This window comes from Rhamphochromis sp. 'chilingali', assembly GCF_963969265.1.
Source record: "Rhamphochromis sp. 'chilingali' genome assembly, chromosome: 15".
NCBI lineage: Eukaryota > Metazoa > Chordata > Actinopteri > Cichliformes > Cichlidae > Rhamphochromis > Rhamphochromis sp. 'chilingali'.
In genome coordinates this window covers 18,255,514-18,271,475 of record NC_137942.1, presented here as the reverse complement: position 1 = coordinate 18,271,475, position 15,962 = coordinate 18,255,514, and the positions used below count along the sequence as shown (strand labels likewise).

Here is a 15,962-nt window from a genome sequence, read left to right as displayed (position 1 = left end):
ATACATTTATTGCCCTCCCTATCGCAATGTTTATCTTTCCGTCGCTATCAGCCGCCCCTTTCTCGCTCCCCCAGCACGCCCACGCAGCTGCACTCCTTCACCTGCCGATACCTCTCCGGGTGGACCAATAGGCTGCCGAGATGGTGTTCCCGTGGCAACAACAAACAGGTAAACATGGGTGGAGCGAGGACGCCGCGGCTTTGCAACAACGTGCAGAATACTCCCTCGTATGTAGGCCACAGGTTTGGTTTCATGCTTTTTTTAAAGGAGTTTTTTCTGTTCGGGGATTTAAAGTAACTGAGGGAATCTTTCTAGAAAGTTAACCGAACTATAGGCCTGTTATACATAAACATTATATTAATATATACATATATTATTTGCTCTGCTAAAGCTACCTTACTGCTAGCTTAAACTTTCAGTAGGCTAGTTTAATGATTAATTGGTAGTGAAATCAGATTTTAGTCCATTTAATTTGGTAAAGTGGTAAAGTGAATTATTTATATTTTGTTTTGTTTTTTAAATAAATGATCCAATGATATGTTTTTCCATGTATAAAGTGTCTTGTGTATATCATATTTTTCCCATTCAGTCACACGTAAGAAAAAAAAAAACATTAACAAGGTGAAAACACACTCTGCGTCATGCGTTATTCAACTCCCTGAATCCAGAAGGATATCTTTGTATTTTACATCTACTTGTGAAGACACGATGATAATCTTCCTCTCTCCTTTCAAAAATTCCTGCATACAGATCCGGATAGACATCAAAAGGTAATTACTTCTAATCTGGGCCGAGCCCAAACTCCATAACTCTTTGAGTAATCCTGCAAGCATACATCCTTGGCGGAGGTTAAAAGACAGCGAGGGAAAAGTGTTATATTCCAAAGAGGGGATGGTTTTTGGACCTTTTGCAGGTTGGATTCGGTCTGAGAAGCAAAGCTCGGGGCAAATTAATGTGGAAAAAGTCTGCAAAGCAGCTAGTTGAGCTAACTGAAGGTGACTCAGACAGACATTTTTATCAGCACTTCCCTTCTCTTATCTGGAAATATGGTGACCGGACACTTGAAAAAAAAAAGGGGGGGAGGACACAGTTTAAAGAGACCCAAAACGGTGAAAATAAAGAAACAAAGCAATGGGAATTGGCTCTTGCATACACTTGGACACGACTTTACTCAGAAACCAATGTAAATATGTAAATGGCTGCATATTACTTTTCTTTTCCCCTTTCACTCCTCACTGATCCACCCCACCCTGCAGCTGTGCAGCAGGTCAGTGCTCCCTCTCCCTCTCTCTCTCTCCCTCCCAGTCTGGCTCTTTGGTTCTCACCATAAAAAAGCTGCCAATCTGGCTGGAAGAAGACATAATTGCCATTATGACTGCTGCGGCCCTGCACATCACACAGTATGCTGATTGTTCCTCAGAGCAGGAGGAGAAAGGGGGAGGAAAACACTGTCTGCTCTGTGCAGACGCCACACAATATTATCATAGCGTGACTACAGCTCATCCACACACACAGATACACACAGACAGGGTCTCTACTCACTTTTTTCAGCCCACTCAGACTCTGTAATCTTTCAGCTAAGTGCAGAGCAAACACGGGTTTCTATAGGGATAAAAATCCATACACCGCTGCCTTTAAAGAAAAAAAAGAAAGAAATTGTAACTGTCAATCCCTGGGTAAACACACACTTACACACACAGTGCCACCACCAATAGGAAAAGATAGAAGGCCTGAATGGAAAAGCAGCTTGTACCAGAACAGGAACACCCAGTTAATGTGTGTGCGTGTGTTTCTGAGAGCATGTGGAGCTGAGGTTTTTGGGAAAGCTGACCTTACCCCGTGTCCAAGTCCACTTCTTCAGCTCCAAAAATTAAAAGGTCACAAACACATTAAAAGTACTGACACTTTAACAACTCCATAATATAAATAAATAATTTTAAAATAGCTTCAGCGAACATGTTACACACATCCTGGTGTAAAAGCAGCTCTGTGCAGAGGATGTGAGAGCACTGATTAGCTGCAGGAAATATCCATTCCCACAGTAGTAAACTGATGTACTTCGAAGGGAAACGTCTTTATCCTTGATACTTGATTACACGGCTTATTCGGCTGACGGCACAAAGAAAAGGGGCCAGGGAGTCCCACCTCCAACGGGTGGAAGAAAACTGTGCTGCATCTGCATGCGCGTGAGAAAACAACCCCACGTGCACGTGCCGCTTGAGGGATTTGAAGGTAGGATCTCGCAAGCCGCATCAAAGCCATTAGACTCGCTCAACAGACTTTATTCAAGCATTTGCCGCTCGCTGAGCAAGTCGAGCCAGATTTCAATTTTCTTTGTTTTTTGTTTTTTTTCCTCTCCTTGAAACCTTAAATTCTGCCCGAAGCAACAGAGCGCAGAATTTGTTTTATTTGCTCAGTTTGGAAACAGTTTGATGAAGGATTTTTGAATCTCATAACTACAAAAAAAGGGGGGAGGGTCATAAAGTTGAAGGTTTATTTGATTAAAAGCACTGCTCTAGTCTCACACAACCCACCACAACTATTAAGGAATATTACAGCAGGCCAGGGGCCAATCATATTTATCAGGAAAATAAATTGTTAAGCATTTAAAGGTCTATAAGGTCATAAAAGGCCACTGACACCAGGCCTATAACTGCATATTTTACTGCATTCAAACAGCTGTTCTTCAGGTGTGAATAGTTACATTTTAGAGTCTGTGCATCAAACAGAGCTAAAAACCTTTTAAATTATTAATATTAAGTAAATTAGAAAATAGTCTGCGGGCCAGCTGGCACACTATGGCATGCCCGATTTGGCCCCGCAGGCTATAAATGGAGTATTGCTGCCATAAAGACAGCTTTAATGACACCGTTAATGTTCGCTTCCCTCACTTTAATGGAGGTTTTAATTATGCGTTTTAGCCCCGAGGTCACAGAGGTTTCGGATATCAGAATATCTTCTATTCAGAGGTATGCAAATGTAAGTTTGAATTGTTTCAAGTCAATCTTGTAAACACGAGGAAAGTAATTCAGACCTGTGCCTTTACAGAGATGTAAATGTGAAAGTTTAACAATCAGAGCTTCTTTATTCATTTATTGCTTGAGTACCTAATAAAGTGACCTCTAATCAATGCTTAATAGCCACCTCTGTGTTCCTGGATGAAATGCTCCTGAGCCACTTCAAACTCTTTCTGCAAACTTTTTATGCAACAAGGATCGAGTCATGTGAAATTTAGTGTCATATGACAGGTCCTCCGCAGCCTTTTCTCACAGGACTACTGCACAAAGTCTCTGTAAAAGTGCAATAAACCTATTTTAAAACAGAGACAGAACTGATGATTTCATGGTTTATTAAGACATACAGGGACATCTTTCATCCTGTAACCATGACGAGAAAGTAAAGGTTTGCTTAATATAATAGAAAATAAGAATTATCGACCGGTGTATGTGTGACGCCACAACTAAAATGAAATAAATTAAAACTATACACACACACACACACACACACACACACACACACACACACACACACACACACACACACACACACACGCACGCTAAAACCAGTTACATTATAGACATAATCGTCTCTTTGGTGCATGCATTAGCATGATATCTATGACATTTCAGCTTTCTGAACAGTAAGAAATAGAAATGCTGTACTTGTTCAAACAAGTAAATACTGGAAAGCATTAAAACAGGAAAGCATCACCACCGTTTCCCATTCAATAAGTCGTTCAGTTACAGCACTGTATGTATGACAGTACACGGTCTTGAAGCTGACCCAGGATCAGGCTGAAGTGTTCAATTTGACAAACAAAAGGCGTAAACCAGAGGAGCAAAGACAGTCGTTTTTAAACAGAGCAGCCAATTAATCCGTTTTCTTGCCGGCGGCCAGCTTGTCGACGTGTTGAGCGAAGGTCTCGGCCACAATCAGAGGGAAGACCAGAGAGGCATCGGCGTACACCTGAGAACCAAGAACAGAGCCGCTGATCACTTTTCTATTATGATAAAAATCATATTTTTTAAACAATGATGCTGTATTATTGTTTTTCACTAAAGTGAAACCAGACAGTTTTCCTAGTTATGCTTTTCAGTGCCTTGGATGCACTCTGAGTACAAACACTGTACAGACGCTGCCACCTTGAGGCCAAAATGAGGAACACATCTCCTAGTTGCACCACCATTGACACCATTTTCCCCCGTTCTGTTTGACTTGTTCTCGTTCCTTCGTTGTGTGCGAAGAATCTGTTGCTCTGCTTTGTTACCTCGCTGCCATTTCTGGTCCAGTATGAAAATATATCTAAACACTTTGAATGCCCCTAAAACACATTTCACTGGAAAAGAAGGAACTCTCCAAACATGGAACAATGAAAGCAATAAAAACGCAAGTCGCTCAGATCAAACAGAGAAATTCTTTGTTATTAAAAACTCACTGGCCACTTCAATTTGCACATCTATTCATACACTGCTGAACTACTGGGATTTACATACAAGAGAGTGATCTCAAACTGGTTTTCGGAACAGGACAATGAGTTCGCTGTACTCAAATCACCAGACCACAGTCACCAGATCTCAAACCAGCGGAACGGCTTTGGGATGTGGTGAAACAGCAAAGTCTCGTCAGAAAGCCGACAAATCTGCAGAAATGTGTGATGCTATCCTGTCAATATGGATCAAAATCTGTGAGGATAGTTTCCAGCACCTTGGAGAATTAACACAGTTTTGAAGGTAAAAGGGGTCCAAACCAGCAGAACCAAGGCTTATCTAATAAAGTGTCCGTGACTCTATATTAAGCATGACAAAAAAAAGAATTAAAAATTAAAATGCTGGTGGCTCCCAGTACCTCCCCCCAGCCTCTTAATAGCACCTATGGTGTAAATGTAAAAGTTCAAGGTGATTTTCAGAAAAGACGAGCTCTGACCTTGAGGTTCAGGTCACTGAGATCCAAACTTACTGCACTTACAGTATGAATTTGAAAATCCCGTGTTCACAAACCCCCTGATAATACCCCATCAACCTTTGACAGCTACAGGTAAAAACCCAGTAATTTAATATACTAGCTTAGCTTCTCAGACATTACTCAGTAGTCATGAAAACAGAAATGTTTGGATCAGTCTGGCCCGCAGTTATACGATCTCAACCCTGCTAACCAACCAACTCTAACCCAGTGGTTCCCAAACTTTTTTTGCTAGGCCCCCCTTTGTTTTACAAGAAAAACGTATGCTTCACCATATTTTCTAGTCTTTGGCTTAGAATGAAGTTGGTTTGGAAACATATTCAGCGATGCTTCATCTCCTGCTTTGCGTTTCTGTAGGCGCCCGCTTTGTCCCCCCCCTTTCATACCGCGCCCCCCCCTGCCATGGGCCCCACACTTTGGGAAGGTCTGCCCTAACCCAACCAACCAACCAACATCTCCGTGATGCCTGAATGATCCCATAAGTGCATGGAGCTGATGTGTCCAGTACAGCAAGCGTATGGGTGTTATGTACCGCACTCTTAAAAGTCTTCAAAGGCGTTTTCAGTTCTTAAAACACCTCTGAAACTGACACCCTTAGACTTGTGTGCTTAAAAAAAAAAAAAAAAAAAAAACCCCACCAAAAAAAATCCCCCAAAGACATCTCAAAATCTGATGTGAATAAAGATCATCTGACGTAAAAACAGGAGGTAAAGTTGACATTTATCATCACCTTAACAGGTTTGGCATCTGTTCTGATCTTGCCCCAAGATACAGCCTCGTCCGGTCTGGCCCCGGAGTCGGAGCCATCAAACTCCTGCCCCGTGTTCACATACACCACGTAGTCCGCTCCATTTCTCTGGCAGGAAAGAGAGAGTGTCAAAACAGGATTCTGATTAGGTTTGTGAGGAAGTTTGCTTTACTCATTTAAACTTGTTAATATTTCTCGAAATAAGAACAATTTCTTATGAAATTGTCACAGCAACTTACAGGTAGAAAATCACAGTGAATCTGAAGTAACTGCAGGCTGTAACTGTTAAAGCAGCTACAGTGGAAATACTCAGACAGCCCACGTTCCTCAGATTTGTACTCAAGTAGAACCTCTTAGGTATAACCTAATTTATCAAACTTTTTCAGAAGTGAGAAAAGTTCAAGCTAAAGAAAAAAAAAAAAAAAAAAAAGTTCAAGCCAAAGATAAAAGAATTTAGTTACCATAAGATTTGCATTGGATATATGATGTTTGACCAGCCCCCCTCCCAGGATGATCATCCCAGTCCTCTTGGCGAAAACCGCCTGGCTGTTCAACCTGCGAATATCTGAAAATAAAGCGCGCATTAGCAACACGAAACGACTAAAAACCTGCGTTTTAGTCAGCAACATCGGCGCCGCTACAAACCTTCTACGATGTCCAGAATCAAGCCGGGGTTCTTATACGAGTGGAAGTAGATCATGTCGCCCAGAGAGCCGTCTGTCAGAGCGGGGCTGAACACCGGGATGTTATTCTGAAACGCAACACAACAGCACATTTAGCCACCAAACAGCACAGACAGTTCAAAGTAAGCAAAGCAAGTGAGAATACGAGGTGCATAACCACCTTGTATGCCCAGTAGTAGACAGACTCTGTATTATTTATCTCCTTTCCAAGTCGGTGGATCATTTTGGAGGGAGTCCAGCGGGTGCCCTGGAATCACAGAAACTTCTTATTATTCCTAATTCTTTATAAAGTTGTATATTACATATTAAACCTAAAAGTGCATAAGACTAACAACTATTGTTGCAGTAGGCTTTGGGGTGCAGGGAGCGACTCACCTCTGTGTTCTGCTCCAGCAACATCTGGTCCAGGATGGGCATCAGCCAGTCTTCAAATTTACAGTAGTTATCGTTGGGCACCACCAGATTACCAATTCTACAGCCAGTGAAGACAGAGGGAGACGGACAAGGACAAAATCAATACATCAGCAGGTTTGTCTATGTGAACCAAGGTCACAGATCAGCACCTGCCTGTCAAATCCTTGCACCAACACAACATGTGCCATTTGTGATGAAAGCATAGAGAATAAGAAACTTGTCCACGACTATGAGGTCAAACACTGTGTCCTTGGGTAAGAAACTGTACCCCGAGTTGCCTTCAGTGCATCCATTGGGGTGATCAGAGTGTGAGTGTGTGATTGGTAGATATTAGTGCTTAGGCATCGATAAAAGGACTGTATGTATGTATGTATGTATGTATGTGTCTGGGTGAATGAGGCTTGTGGAAAGGTGGGCTTATATAATGCGTTATATAAGCACCAGTCCAATCCATTTGGTTTACTGGCACTGCTTCCTCTCTGTGCAGTGGCATTGATTCTAAGGCGAATAAGCATGTTTTCTTTAAAGTGGACCTATTATTGCTTTGCCTTATATGCTGTTCATCTACACCGTTTAAAAAAAGTTTCAAAAGGGGAAGTCAAGCAGAAGAAAGCCAGGGGGATGAGCTAAAACAGAAGCTGAAGGGTGGCCACGACAAACAGTTTTATATTTTACTATTAATATTTTTATTTTACATGTTAGCTTACAGATAAACCACAGCAGCGCTAACAAACCTGTTGATGCCTCTCAGGCGGAGCTCCTTGCCAGGGAGGCTGAAGTCTCCCAGGTAGGTGTGAGCCAGGCACTTGATCAAATCCTCCTCCACGCCTCCTGCTGTGGTTACAATAACATCCACCTGACGCAGAGGAACAGATTCTGAGAAACCGGGTGACTGATTTAGAGCTTATGTGGATCGTTACATAAGACGTGTCATTTTGTACCATTTTGTGCTGCGCCAAATAGCGGATGCTTTCTCTGACTCCGGAGCTGATGAGGTTGGAGGTGTACCCCAGGAAGATGGTGCAGCCTGACTTTGGGGTTTCCGACTCATTTCCTTCCCCTTCCTCCACTGGTTCAAGACGCTTCTCGATCTGTGGTGGTCAAAATCATTGCTGAGCAACAGATAAACAGATATTGCAAACATACAACGTGGATCACTGTGGCAACAACCACACTTTACAAGTGAGGCCAAACACAACAGCGTCGAGCAGCTGGCTCCAAAACCACCGCTGGCTCAATGTCAACTTCATCAAAGTCAACAAATTTGTAATTTTACACTCCATCTCCAAGTTTTGAGGTAAACAGAACGCAGGAGAAAAGTCAGGTTGGATTGTGGGTGTGACACATGTGCCCAGTCTGGAGTGACTGATAAGTTTTTTGAATGAGGAGGGCGAGTAAAAGTCTCTCAGTATCAGTGGACCAAGACTCCAGGAAGTTAAAAGCTTTTAGGGTTCTTTGTTTTGTTTTTTTAAAATAGTGACATATTCATATCAATATGATCCCTATGATTCCCATCAATAGGACTCCTCTTGTACTACAGTGGAAGAAGAAATGCCAAAAGATGCACATAGCATAACCTGGGCAAGCAAAACCAAAACTACTATAAGACAGGAGAACGTGTGGGTCCAGACACCTTGTAGTCGTTTACTGAAAGTTAATAACCCCCCCAAAGGCTGTCCTCTCACCATGGTGTTGATCTCCTGGATAGCCAGGGCTAAGCTGCTGGCCTGGAAGCCCGTGGTGAGGTAGGACTTCAGCACCGCATGGAGATCGACTCCCTGGTTGAAGTCGTAACCTCTGATTTTCGGCATGTCCTCGGGGAGATCGCAGCTAGGCTTCAGGACAGCCTCCATGGCAACTGAGGGGGCCTGGTCTGCCATCTTTTCTGCAAAAGACAATCACCAAACAGAGGCTCTTTGAGATTTCCATAGAGGTGGGCCTTCTTGGAGGTTTTCAGCATATTTTAGGTTAAAAAAAATAAATAAATATAACACACACTTGCAGATCCAGCTTATTCAGGATGAGATTCATTTGAATGTGCAAATGTTGGGAAGAACATTTTCCTGAAACATTTGGTTACTGGAGTGTTTGCATGTAAAGAAACTAAAGTTAGTGGATTCCTAGTAAAAATTTGAGTAACTGAATTCCTGGAAAGGCTAGCAGCATGTTTCTAAGGTGGATGTCCATCCTGCAGATTCCTTTAAAGTGCACCTCCTGAAGTTTTCCTGATTTTCTATTCATCATTCATTACAGTGCTAAAAACCTCATAGTAAGGTCAACATATGTAAAAGTAATCCGTGTGAACCAGAAGTGGAGACTATAGACTGCTTTGTTTCTGCTATTTCTTTTTGGGCCTCTGAATGATGCCAGTGAGGGAGGATGTCTTAATCAGAATACTTTATTAATCCCGAAGGAAATTAGGGTTACAGCAGGCAGCACGCTAGTGGCGCATGCGCACTTACAAAGGAACCTTCTGACCAACTTTACGCAAACATCACATTGGGGAGACATGTCAGAAAGGTAGGCTGATAGGAAAAAAAACAATGAAAAATACATAACATGAGGTAAGAGGAGGAGAAAAAAAAAAAAACTCCACTCAGACTGAGCTCCTAGTGGGAGAACAGTTTGATAACAGAAAAAACACCTCAGCACAAAAAGCACATGACTATCAATACACCATAGAAACACAAGACAAGCAACAGGGGCGGGTAAAGGGTAAGAGAGAGCCGGTGTAGACAGTGCATCCGGTCCTGCAGCATGTCTGTGCTGGTCCAGTCGGCTGCCATCTTCCCCGGTAGGGCACAAGCATCGAAGGCGTTTGGAAAGGGAGGGGGGATCAGTGTGTACATATCAGTGTGTGTGTGTGTGTGTGCGCGCGCGCGTCCAGAGTTCAGCTGAGACAGTGTCCTTCGCCCTGCCAGGCTAAGTAAACAGTCTTCCAGCCAACCCAGGTGGCCTTGCATGGGATGGGGGGGGGGACAGTCTAAACACAGTCGTTATCAGGGTGTTTTGTTCAGCTCCAGCCTTGAGACCGCAGCTGGCGCCAAGAGGGTCTCCGCATGAATTGATGGTGTTTTTTACTTTAGTGCGAACAACTCATATGAATTTCAAAGCTGTTCTAACAGTCCAACACTGGTCTCTCAATCTCCCGTTGGAGAGCCGTGAGCTTTCTATGATGTTATCCAAACTTACGTTCCGTGATGTTGTCATTGTTTTTGCTCAAAGAGCAGGTTCTGAGAACTCACCACTGCAGTGCACTTCCCAAGATTAATTAATTTGGTCAGCTCTGGCTCTGTGAACAACAGCTCCTCCCATCTGCTATTGAAACCTTCTGTTTCCGAGGGCAGCCAATCAGGAGAAAGCAGGTTTTTAGGGAAGCATTGCAGGCCAGGTACAAGATAAAAAATTATTATTTTAACTGTTATTTACATAAAGATACTCTAGTAAAGCCCATAAGTAAAAACATGGAGCTGGAAATGAGCAGATAGCGGGTCTGTTGTATATTCTCGTCTCTGGTGGCTCAAAATCTCTTTAATTTCATACCGTAGTTGAAGTGGAGGAAAATTACTTTAATACGTTTTTGAGGCGTGCAACAAAAAAAACAACTATGTATATTTATTACCACAGCACTGTACTGCAGTTACATTGCTATAGATCTGCTGCACAGAGACATACGGCACAGTTTACTCAACTATGCTGTAACTTTACTTGTTAAGACTTCACATAAACATATTGCAAGCTTATAAAATCAGCTATCTGATTTTATGAGTACCAACACTGTCGTGAGAGGTGACTGGGCATTGATTTATCAGGATATTCTAATACTTTGTTTGAGGATTACATATCTGGTGACTTTTCGTTACAACACATGCTAATGTGAGAGTAAGCAGATGAATATTTTAAATGTAAATGCGACTTCTGGCCATCACATGGGTTTTGATCAGCTTTAAACAAAAAATAACATCGATTTCACAGGCACAAAATATCGAAACTTTAAAAACCCTATGGTTTAGATGTAAAATTCCACTTATTTTTGGAATAAATGTCTTTGTACAGGGACTAGCCTTTATTAAAAGAGCATATGGCGTTTAGCAGGTGCTACAACATCAATGAAAACATACAAAATCCATGTGATAGACGTTAGCTAGAAGCTAACTCTGAGTCAAACTAGCTTGAATCGCGACTTAACATCTAAAAGAGAAATGAAGACATACCTGTTCTTGAAGAGGCGTCAGGTGATGAAGAAGGCTGAGCAATAAACGGCTGTCACTACGCGCAAAAAAACAAATATTGAAGATTTGTATTCCCCTAAACGTCGCATGGATCGCCTGTGAGAAACGAGCTACTTCTACGGAAAGTGAAAAGGGACAAATGTGATCCAGGTTGCCCTTTTCTTCTTCTTCTTCTTCAGTCAAGTTTAACGGCAGCTTGCATCCAAAACTGTTGCATTACTGCCAGGTTGCCCTTTTTTTTTTAGCTACTCTACCTTTGTGGTGTTCACGGTGTTTTTCTTTCACATCTTCCGCAGATAGACAAATAGTAAAATTTTAGATTTTTTTCCACCCCTTCTTAGATCTCTACAGAATTCCGTGAACTTTCCCATTGTTTTGAGTGTCGATCAGTCCAGTGAGAGCTAATCGCAAATCCTTTGTATGCTACACCCACCAGTTGCAGTCAATCATGATCACTAATGAGAAATTAACAGGCCTTGACTATTTCAAGTCATAAGACATTATAGAACCCTCAGCGCTACTTATTAAAAGATTTAAATGAGTGTATGTACATATTGGGCCTGTATGTATACTGTTGACACTGTGTGGATTAGAGAAAATCCTAAATATAATATAACATAAAATCTTCTGTCAAAGTACAGACGCATAATCTTGTTTTAAGGGCAGACCACATCTCTAAAGCACAGCCTCCAGCAGTGCCTGTGAAGAGATGTGATGTTTGTGACATTTCCACCACTGTGTTGTCTGACCTTTTCTATCACAGTCTTTGAACTGGCCCCAACAGGGAATTAAAAAACAACAAACAGAGGAGGATACAGGTCAAAAGGGAAAGCCAGGAGCATCTCTGAGCAGATGCTCCTGTATAACCTGAGCTGTTTAGATCAGGTAAGTGACTGGTGTAACTCATTTTTCTGCTGCTAACTTTGGTGTCATAGGAGTATGTTTTTGTTGTTTTTCTGTGTTTTTGCTCTCAAGACAATGTCAGGAAAGATGTGCAGCAGCAGCAGCAGTGTTATTCAGGCACAAAAACTGGTGGATCAACTTCGGGTAGAGGCAAGCATGGAGAGATTCAAGGTGGGTAAGAATCTAAATCATCTGTTAATTTGCTTTATAGAGGTGGGCAGATTGATATAAAAATTAATTGTATTGATACCAATGCTGGTATCGGTATTGGATTGAGACTAAGCATGATATGGTCGATATTTGTTTCCATCCTCTACGTTCAGTATGTAGATCACTAAATTGTATTAAATTTTGTGTGTGTGTGGGGGGGGTGTAAAAAACCTATAATTTAAACATGCGCTATGAATGATGTCTTAATCTTTTTGTGTTTATTGTCACATCAGTTTTATTTAAAGCCTGCGGCACATTTAAACAACAGAAGCAGATCCAGAGTGCTTTAGACACATACACATTTACATCCCAGGTCTCCCAGAAACAGTTACAAAATAAATAGAAATCTGAAATGGTCATTTCAGTGGTCATTAAGATGTGTTCAGAATTTGAAAATGTATGATTCATCTGGTTGAATTTATGACACACTGGCCTCCCGACATAAGCTGCTGACATAAGTTAAAGGTATCAGTATCTGTATTTAGCTGGTATTGGATCAATATTAATTTTTAGTATCACACAGGACTATCATTTTATACTTTAATTGCTAAATTGCCAAAGTACTGAATATATATGTATTTTTTATAAAAACTTCCCATGCTCACTGTCCAACAGTTTTTCATACTTGTGTCTAAAATCCAGTCAACTCTCTGCCCCTGCAGATCTCTCTGACAGCAGCAGATTTAGTCCAGTACTGTCAGGAGCACAGGCGCAGTGACCCCCTGCTTACCGGCATAGCTGCTTCATCCAATCCCTTCAAAGATAAGAAGACCTGTTTGATTCTTTGACAGCTCCCAGACGGCGCTGTGAGGAAAACCTCTGTCCGAGAACGCAACCACGAACATGTACTGTGTAAAAGATACTACATGTCCTCATCTGGAAAATCATGAAAGAATCCACGCACTTGATTTTTAGAACTTTTAATGCTGTCTTCTGTGGAAACAGTCTCTCAGCATGTTTGTAAATGGATTTTTGGTCAATAGTAAAAACACACACAGCATATGGACACAAATAATAACACTTTCCTGACTGTATTCAATTAAATAGCTATAGAAATACAATCAGTTTGTCACAGAGCAATAATTAGTTTACTGTACATGAAATGTTTAAGTAATTATTCTTGTATAATGCCAGTTTACATATGAGATTCAATAAAGGTATTATAATTACAAACATTTACATGTCTGTGGTTTCAGTGCTGTTTGAACACTTAAAGTGTCCTTAAGAGTGATTCAGTGAGTTTTGGCACAAAATGAACATTTTTGGGGTAAACAATGAAAATAAACATTTGCTTTTCCTTCCATAGAAAAATCTTTTCAGTGGATCAAACAAGATAGAAATAAAAAAAATAAAAATATAATGTGAGGGTTTGTGACAAGACTAAAATACCTGAAATATCCTCCACCACATATTTACAACTAAATTAAACAACTGAAAGCAGTCATTTCAAAATAGTTCACTTAAAAATTAAAAATAACCTGATTGGTCATCATCTGTCGTCATTTCTTCCCTTCTGTGTTTGTCTGTTTACTCAGCACTTACATGACTGTTGATGTAGCCAGCCTTCCAGGCAACGGCAGCTTCTTTATTTACCTTTGTTGATTTGTATAGAGACACAGAACAACACAACAAAGACCAGGGTTCCTGTTTTCATTGTTACCATGTAGTTGCTTCCACTTCATTTTCGAGGCCTCCACACTTGCACCCTGACGTCACCGGACGCTATAGCGAGGACTCCGGCCTCCACGCTCAGCTGAAAGTTTTCACACAGTGCAGTGAGAGAAACAAGAGGGAGAGAGAAGACACATGAACGATGAAAAGAAGCCCACATTAATAAAGTTAAAATATCATCACTGATGCCCAGAAAGAGAGAACTGTCAGTACTTTTGCGATCACTAACATTGAATTCCTCCAAAACAGTTCAAAATGTGTCATCCTTGATCAGAGTATGACCTCCCTAAAGGAAACTATAGCAACCCCTTCAGCTACTGCAAAACTGACAGATCCTAACCAAAACCAGAAAGAGAGCAAATATAAAACCAGTTTTAAAGTCTCTGCATTGGCTTCCTGACAAGTTTTATACGGTGTGTGTTTGCTGGGTTGATTTTTTTTTTTTGCACATGTTGTTGTTCTGTAAACCATTCTGAGCTACGAAGTTGTATAAAAAAGTTGCTATATAAACAAAGTGTTGACTGACTGCACAGCACTCACCCCATGGACTCCAGTTTGATAGTGCAGGGTGCTTAACGTCCTCGGAGGCGCGCATGGTATATGAACCTGTAGCGCAGGCGGAAAAATTACAATTCAAGACTTTCAAGACATTCAGTAGCAAAGTTCCAGCAGCTTAAGGTAACGAAGAATTCTCTCACCTTGACGGTGCAATCAGATGAACAGGTGTAGAGGCTACCGGGGGATCTGTGGATGCCGGTGATCAGAGCTGTGTGCCCCACATCAAACTGAGAGACAGGTTTTAAGGTCCCCGCCTGCATGGAAAAGGAGTGGAGCATGCCGCCGTTGTCTCCTGCCCATACCTCACAGCCACTGTAGCTCATGGACAGCAGGTAGGAGCTCAGCTGTAAAGTGGTGGGGTGGGTGGAGTTAGTGGCTTGGTGTAAAGATGGATATGAGTATGTTTACAAAAACACAAGCTCTTCAAGAAATCTACCCGAAGTCTCTTCAAGCCTTTGCCCGCTCTGCGGTCATAGACAGCCACAGTGCAGTCTTTGCTCCCTGAGATGATGTATTTGTCATCTGCACAGAGGCACATTACGGCGTTACTGTGCATACGGATGCTTTTCACCAGTGGTGCAGCAGCTGTGGACAAAAACAGACAGAACCCACCTCAGCAAGTCATTTGTCTATATAACTGCTTTGTATTTACTAAACTCTTGACTCTCATGTGCACTTTCTACACAGCAAAACAAGCTTCATATAAATCCCTCTCACCTCTGGTGTCATACATGCTGACCCGCTTGTCAAATGTACCAGCCAGCAACATGTCGGGCTGACAGGACAAGCAGAGAACAGCAGCCCCGGTCCTGATGAGGGCCCTATCTGCACCTCCTGCCTGCAGGTCCCACAGCCTCACAGTGCTGTCAAAGCCCCCTGAGGCCAGCAGAGGTCCTTGAGATGCCAGGCACCAGACCCAGCCTCGATGGCTGCTAAAATCACCCTGCCGTCCCATCGTTTGCAGCAGTGATCCCAGCTCCAGATCCCAGAGCTTTACGTTCCAGTCTCTGGAAGCTGTGGCACAGACCTTCCCCTCTCCCCCAAGAAGGAGGACCGAGTTTACATGGGCAATGTGGCCTGTAGGCAGGGTAATGCATTCCAGCGCTGGTGGTGGGCTTGGACTTCTTGCCTCTACATGTTGCCCATTACCCAGATTCCTGTGGTCTGGCAAGTCTTCTTGGTGATTAAGAACTGCGTCTCGGCCCTCGTTGGCAATAAAAACCCTTCTGTGGTCCATTTCTTCTTCCATTAGTGCTGCAGCATCACCCTCTAGTCTGTCTTCAAGCTCTTCTCTCAATCTCGCTACTTGGTCCCCACCTAAGACGTGCTGCATTTCACCCTCTTCACCTTCCACTGCCACCTCCATTGCCTCATCCGCACCATAAGCAACCTCCTGCACTGCCACTGCCACTCCGACCTGACCCTCTCCACCATCATCCTGGCCTCCCACACCAGGCTCCCCATCCTGAGGCATCGCTTGCTCCCTTCTCTCCTCATCCTCCTGGTTTTGTCTGGCTACATGCTCAACTTCACCTGACCAGCAGGTTATGAGCTGTTCCATCTGCAGGCAGGCACCAGGCCAGT

At 42.4% G+C, this 15,962-nt stretch overlaps 2 protein-coding genes across 2 annotated transcripts in view; both read right to left on the bottom strand.

The window, feature by feature from the left end:
• Positions 1–3,332: 3,332 nt before the first annotated feature.
• On the bottom strand, positions 3,333–11,175 carry dhps (deoxyhypusine synthase). Its single transcript, XM_080905146.1, has 10 exons — positions 11,019–11,175; positions 8,490–8,689; positions 7,746–7,895; positions 7,539–7,660; positions 6,766–6,862; positions 6,551–6,637; positions 6,353–6,458; positions 6,169–6,272; positions 5,690–5,815; positions 3,333–3,966 (listed from the first exon to the last, which is right to left on the bottom strand). Exons 2-10 carry the CDS (start codon positions 8,682–8,684, stop codon positions 3,871–3,873), a joined length of 1,083 nt encoding a protein of 360 aa, XP_080761272.1. The 5' UTR covers positions 8,685–8,689; positions 11,019–11,175; the 3' UTR covers positions 3,333–3,870.
• A 1,878-nt stretch (positions 11,176–13,053) lies between these two features.
• Positions 13,054–15,962, bottom strand: part of fbxw9 (F-box and WD repeat domain containing 9) — a 4,195-nt gene continuing 1,286 nt past the window's right edge. Inside the window, exons 3-7 of the mRNA XM_080904984.1 lie at positions 15,096–15,962; positions 14,815–14,963; positions 14,519–14,722; positions 14,361–14,426; positions 13,054–13,902 (exon numbers count right to left, since the gene is read on the bottom strand). The exon at positions 15,096–15,962 is cut by the window's right edge and continues 112 nt beyond it. Of these exons, the coding sequence (XP_080761110.1) occupies positions 13,828–13,902; positions 14,361–14,426; positions 14,519–14,722; positions 14,815–14,963; positions 15,096–15,962 (1,361 nt within the window). The 3' untranslated portion in view covers positions 13,054–13,827. The remainder of the gene's footprint in view (positions 13,903–14,360; positions 14,427–14,518; positions 14,723–14,814; positions 14,964–15,095) is intronic.

Excerpts from the sequence above, each read along its gene's own strand:
- dhps (XM_080905146.1), bottom strand. The coding sequence starts at position 8,684 with ATGGCAGACCAGGCCCCCTCAGTTGCCATGGAGGCTGTCCTGAAGCCT. Across the intron at positions 7,661-7,745 it reads ATTTGGCGCAGCACAAAATG|GTGGATGTTATTGTAACCAC; the intron begins GTACAAAATGAC and ends CCTCTGCGTCAG. Across the intron at positions 6,638-6,765 it reads TGCTGGAGCAGAACACAGAG|GGCACCCGCTGGACTCCCTC; the intron begins GTGAGTCGCTCC and ends CTGTGATTCCAG.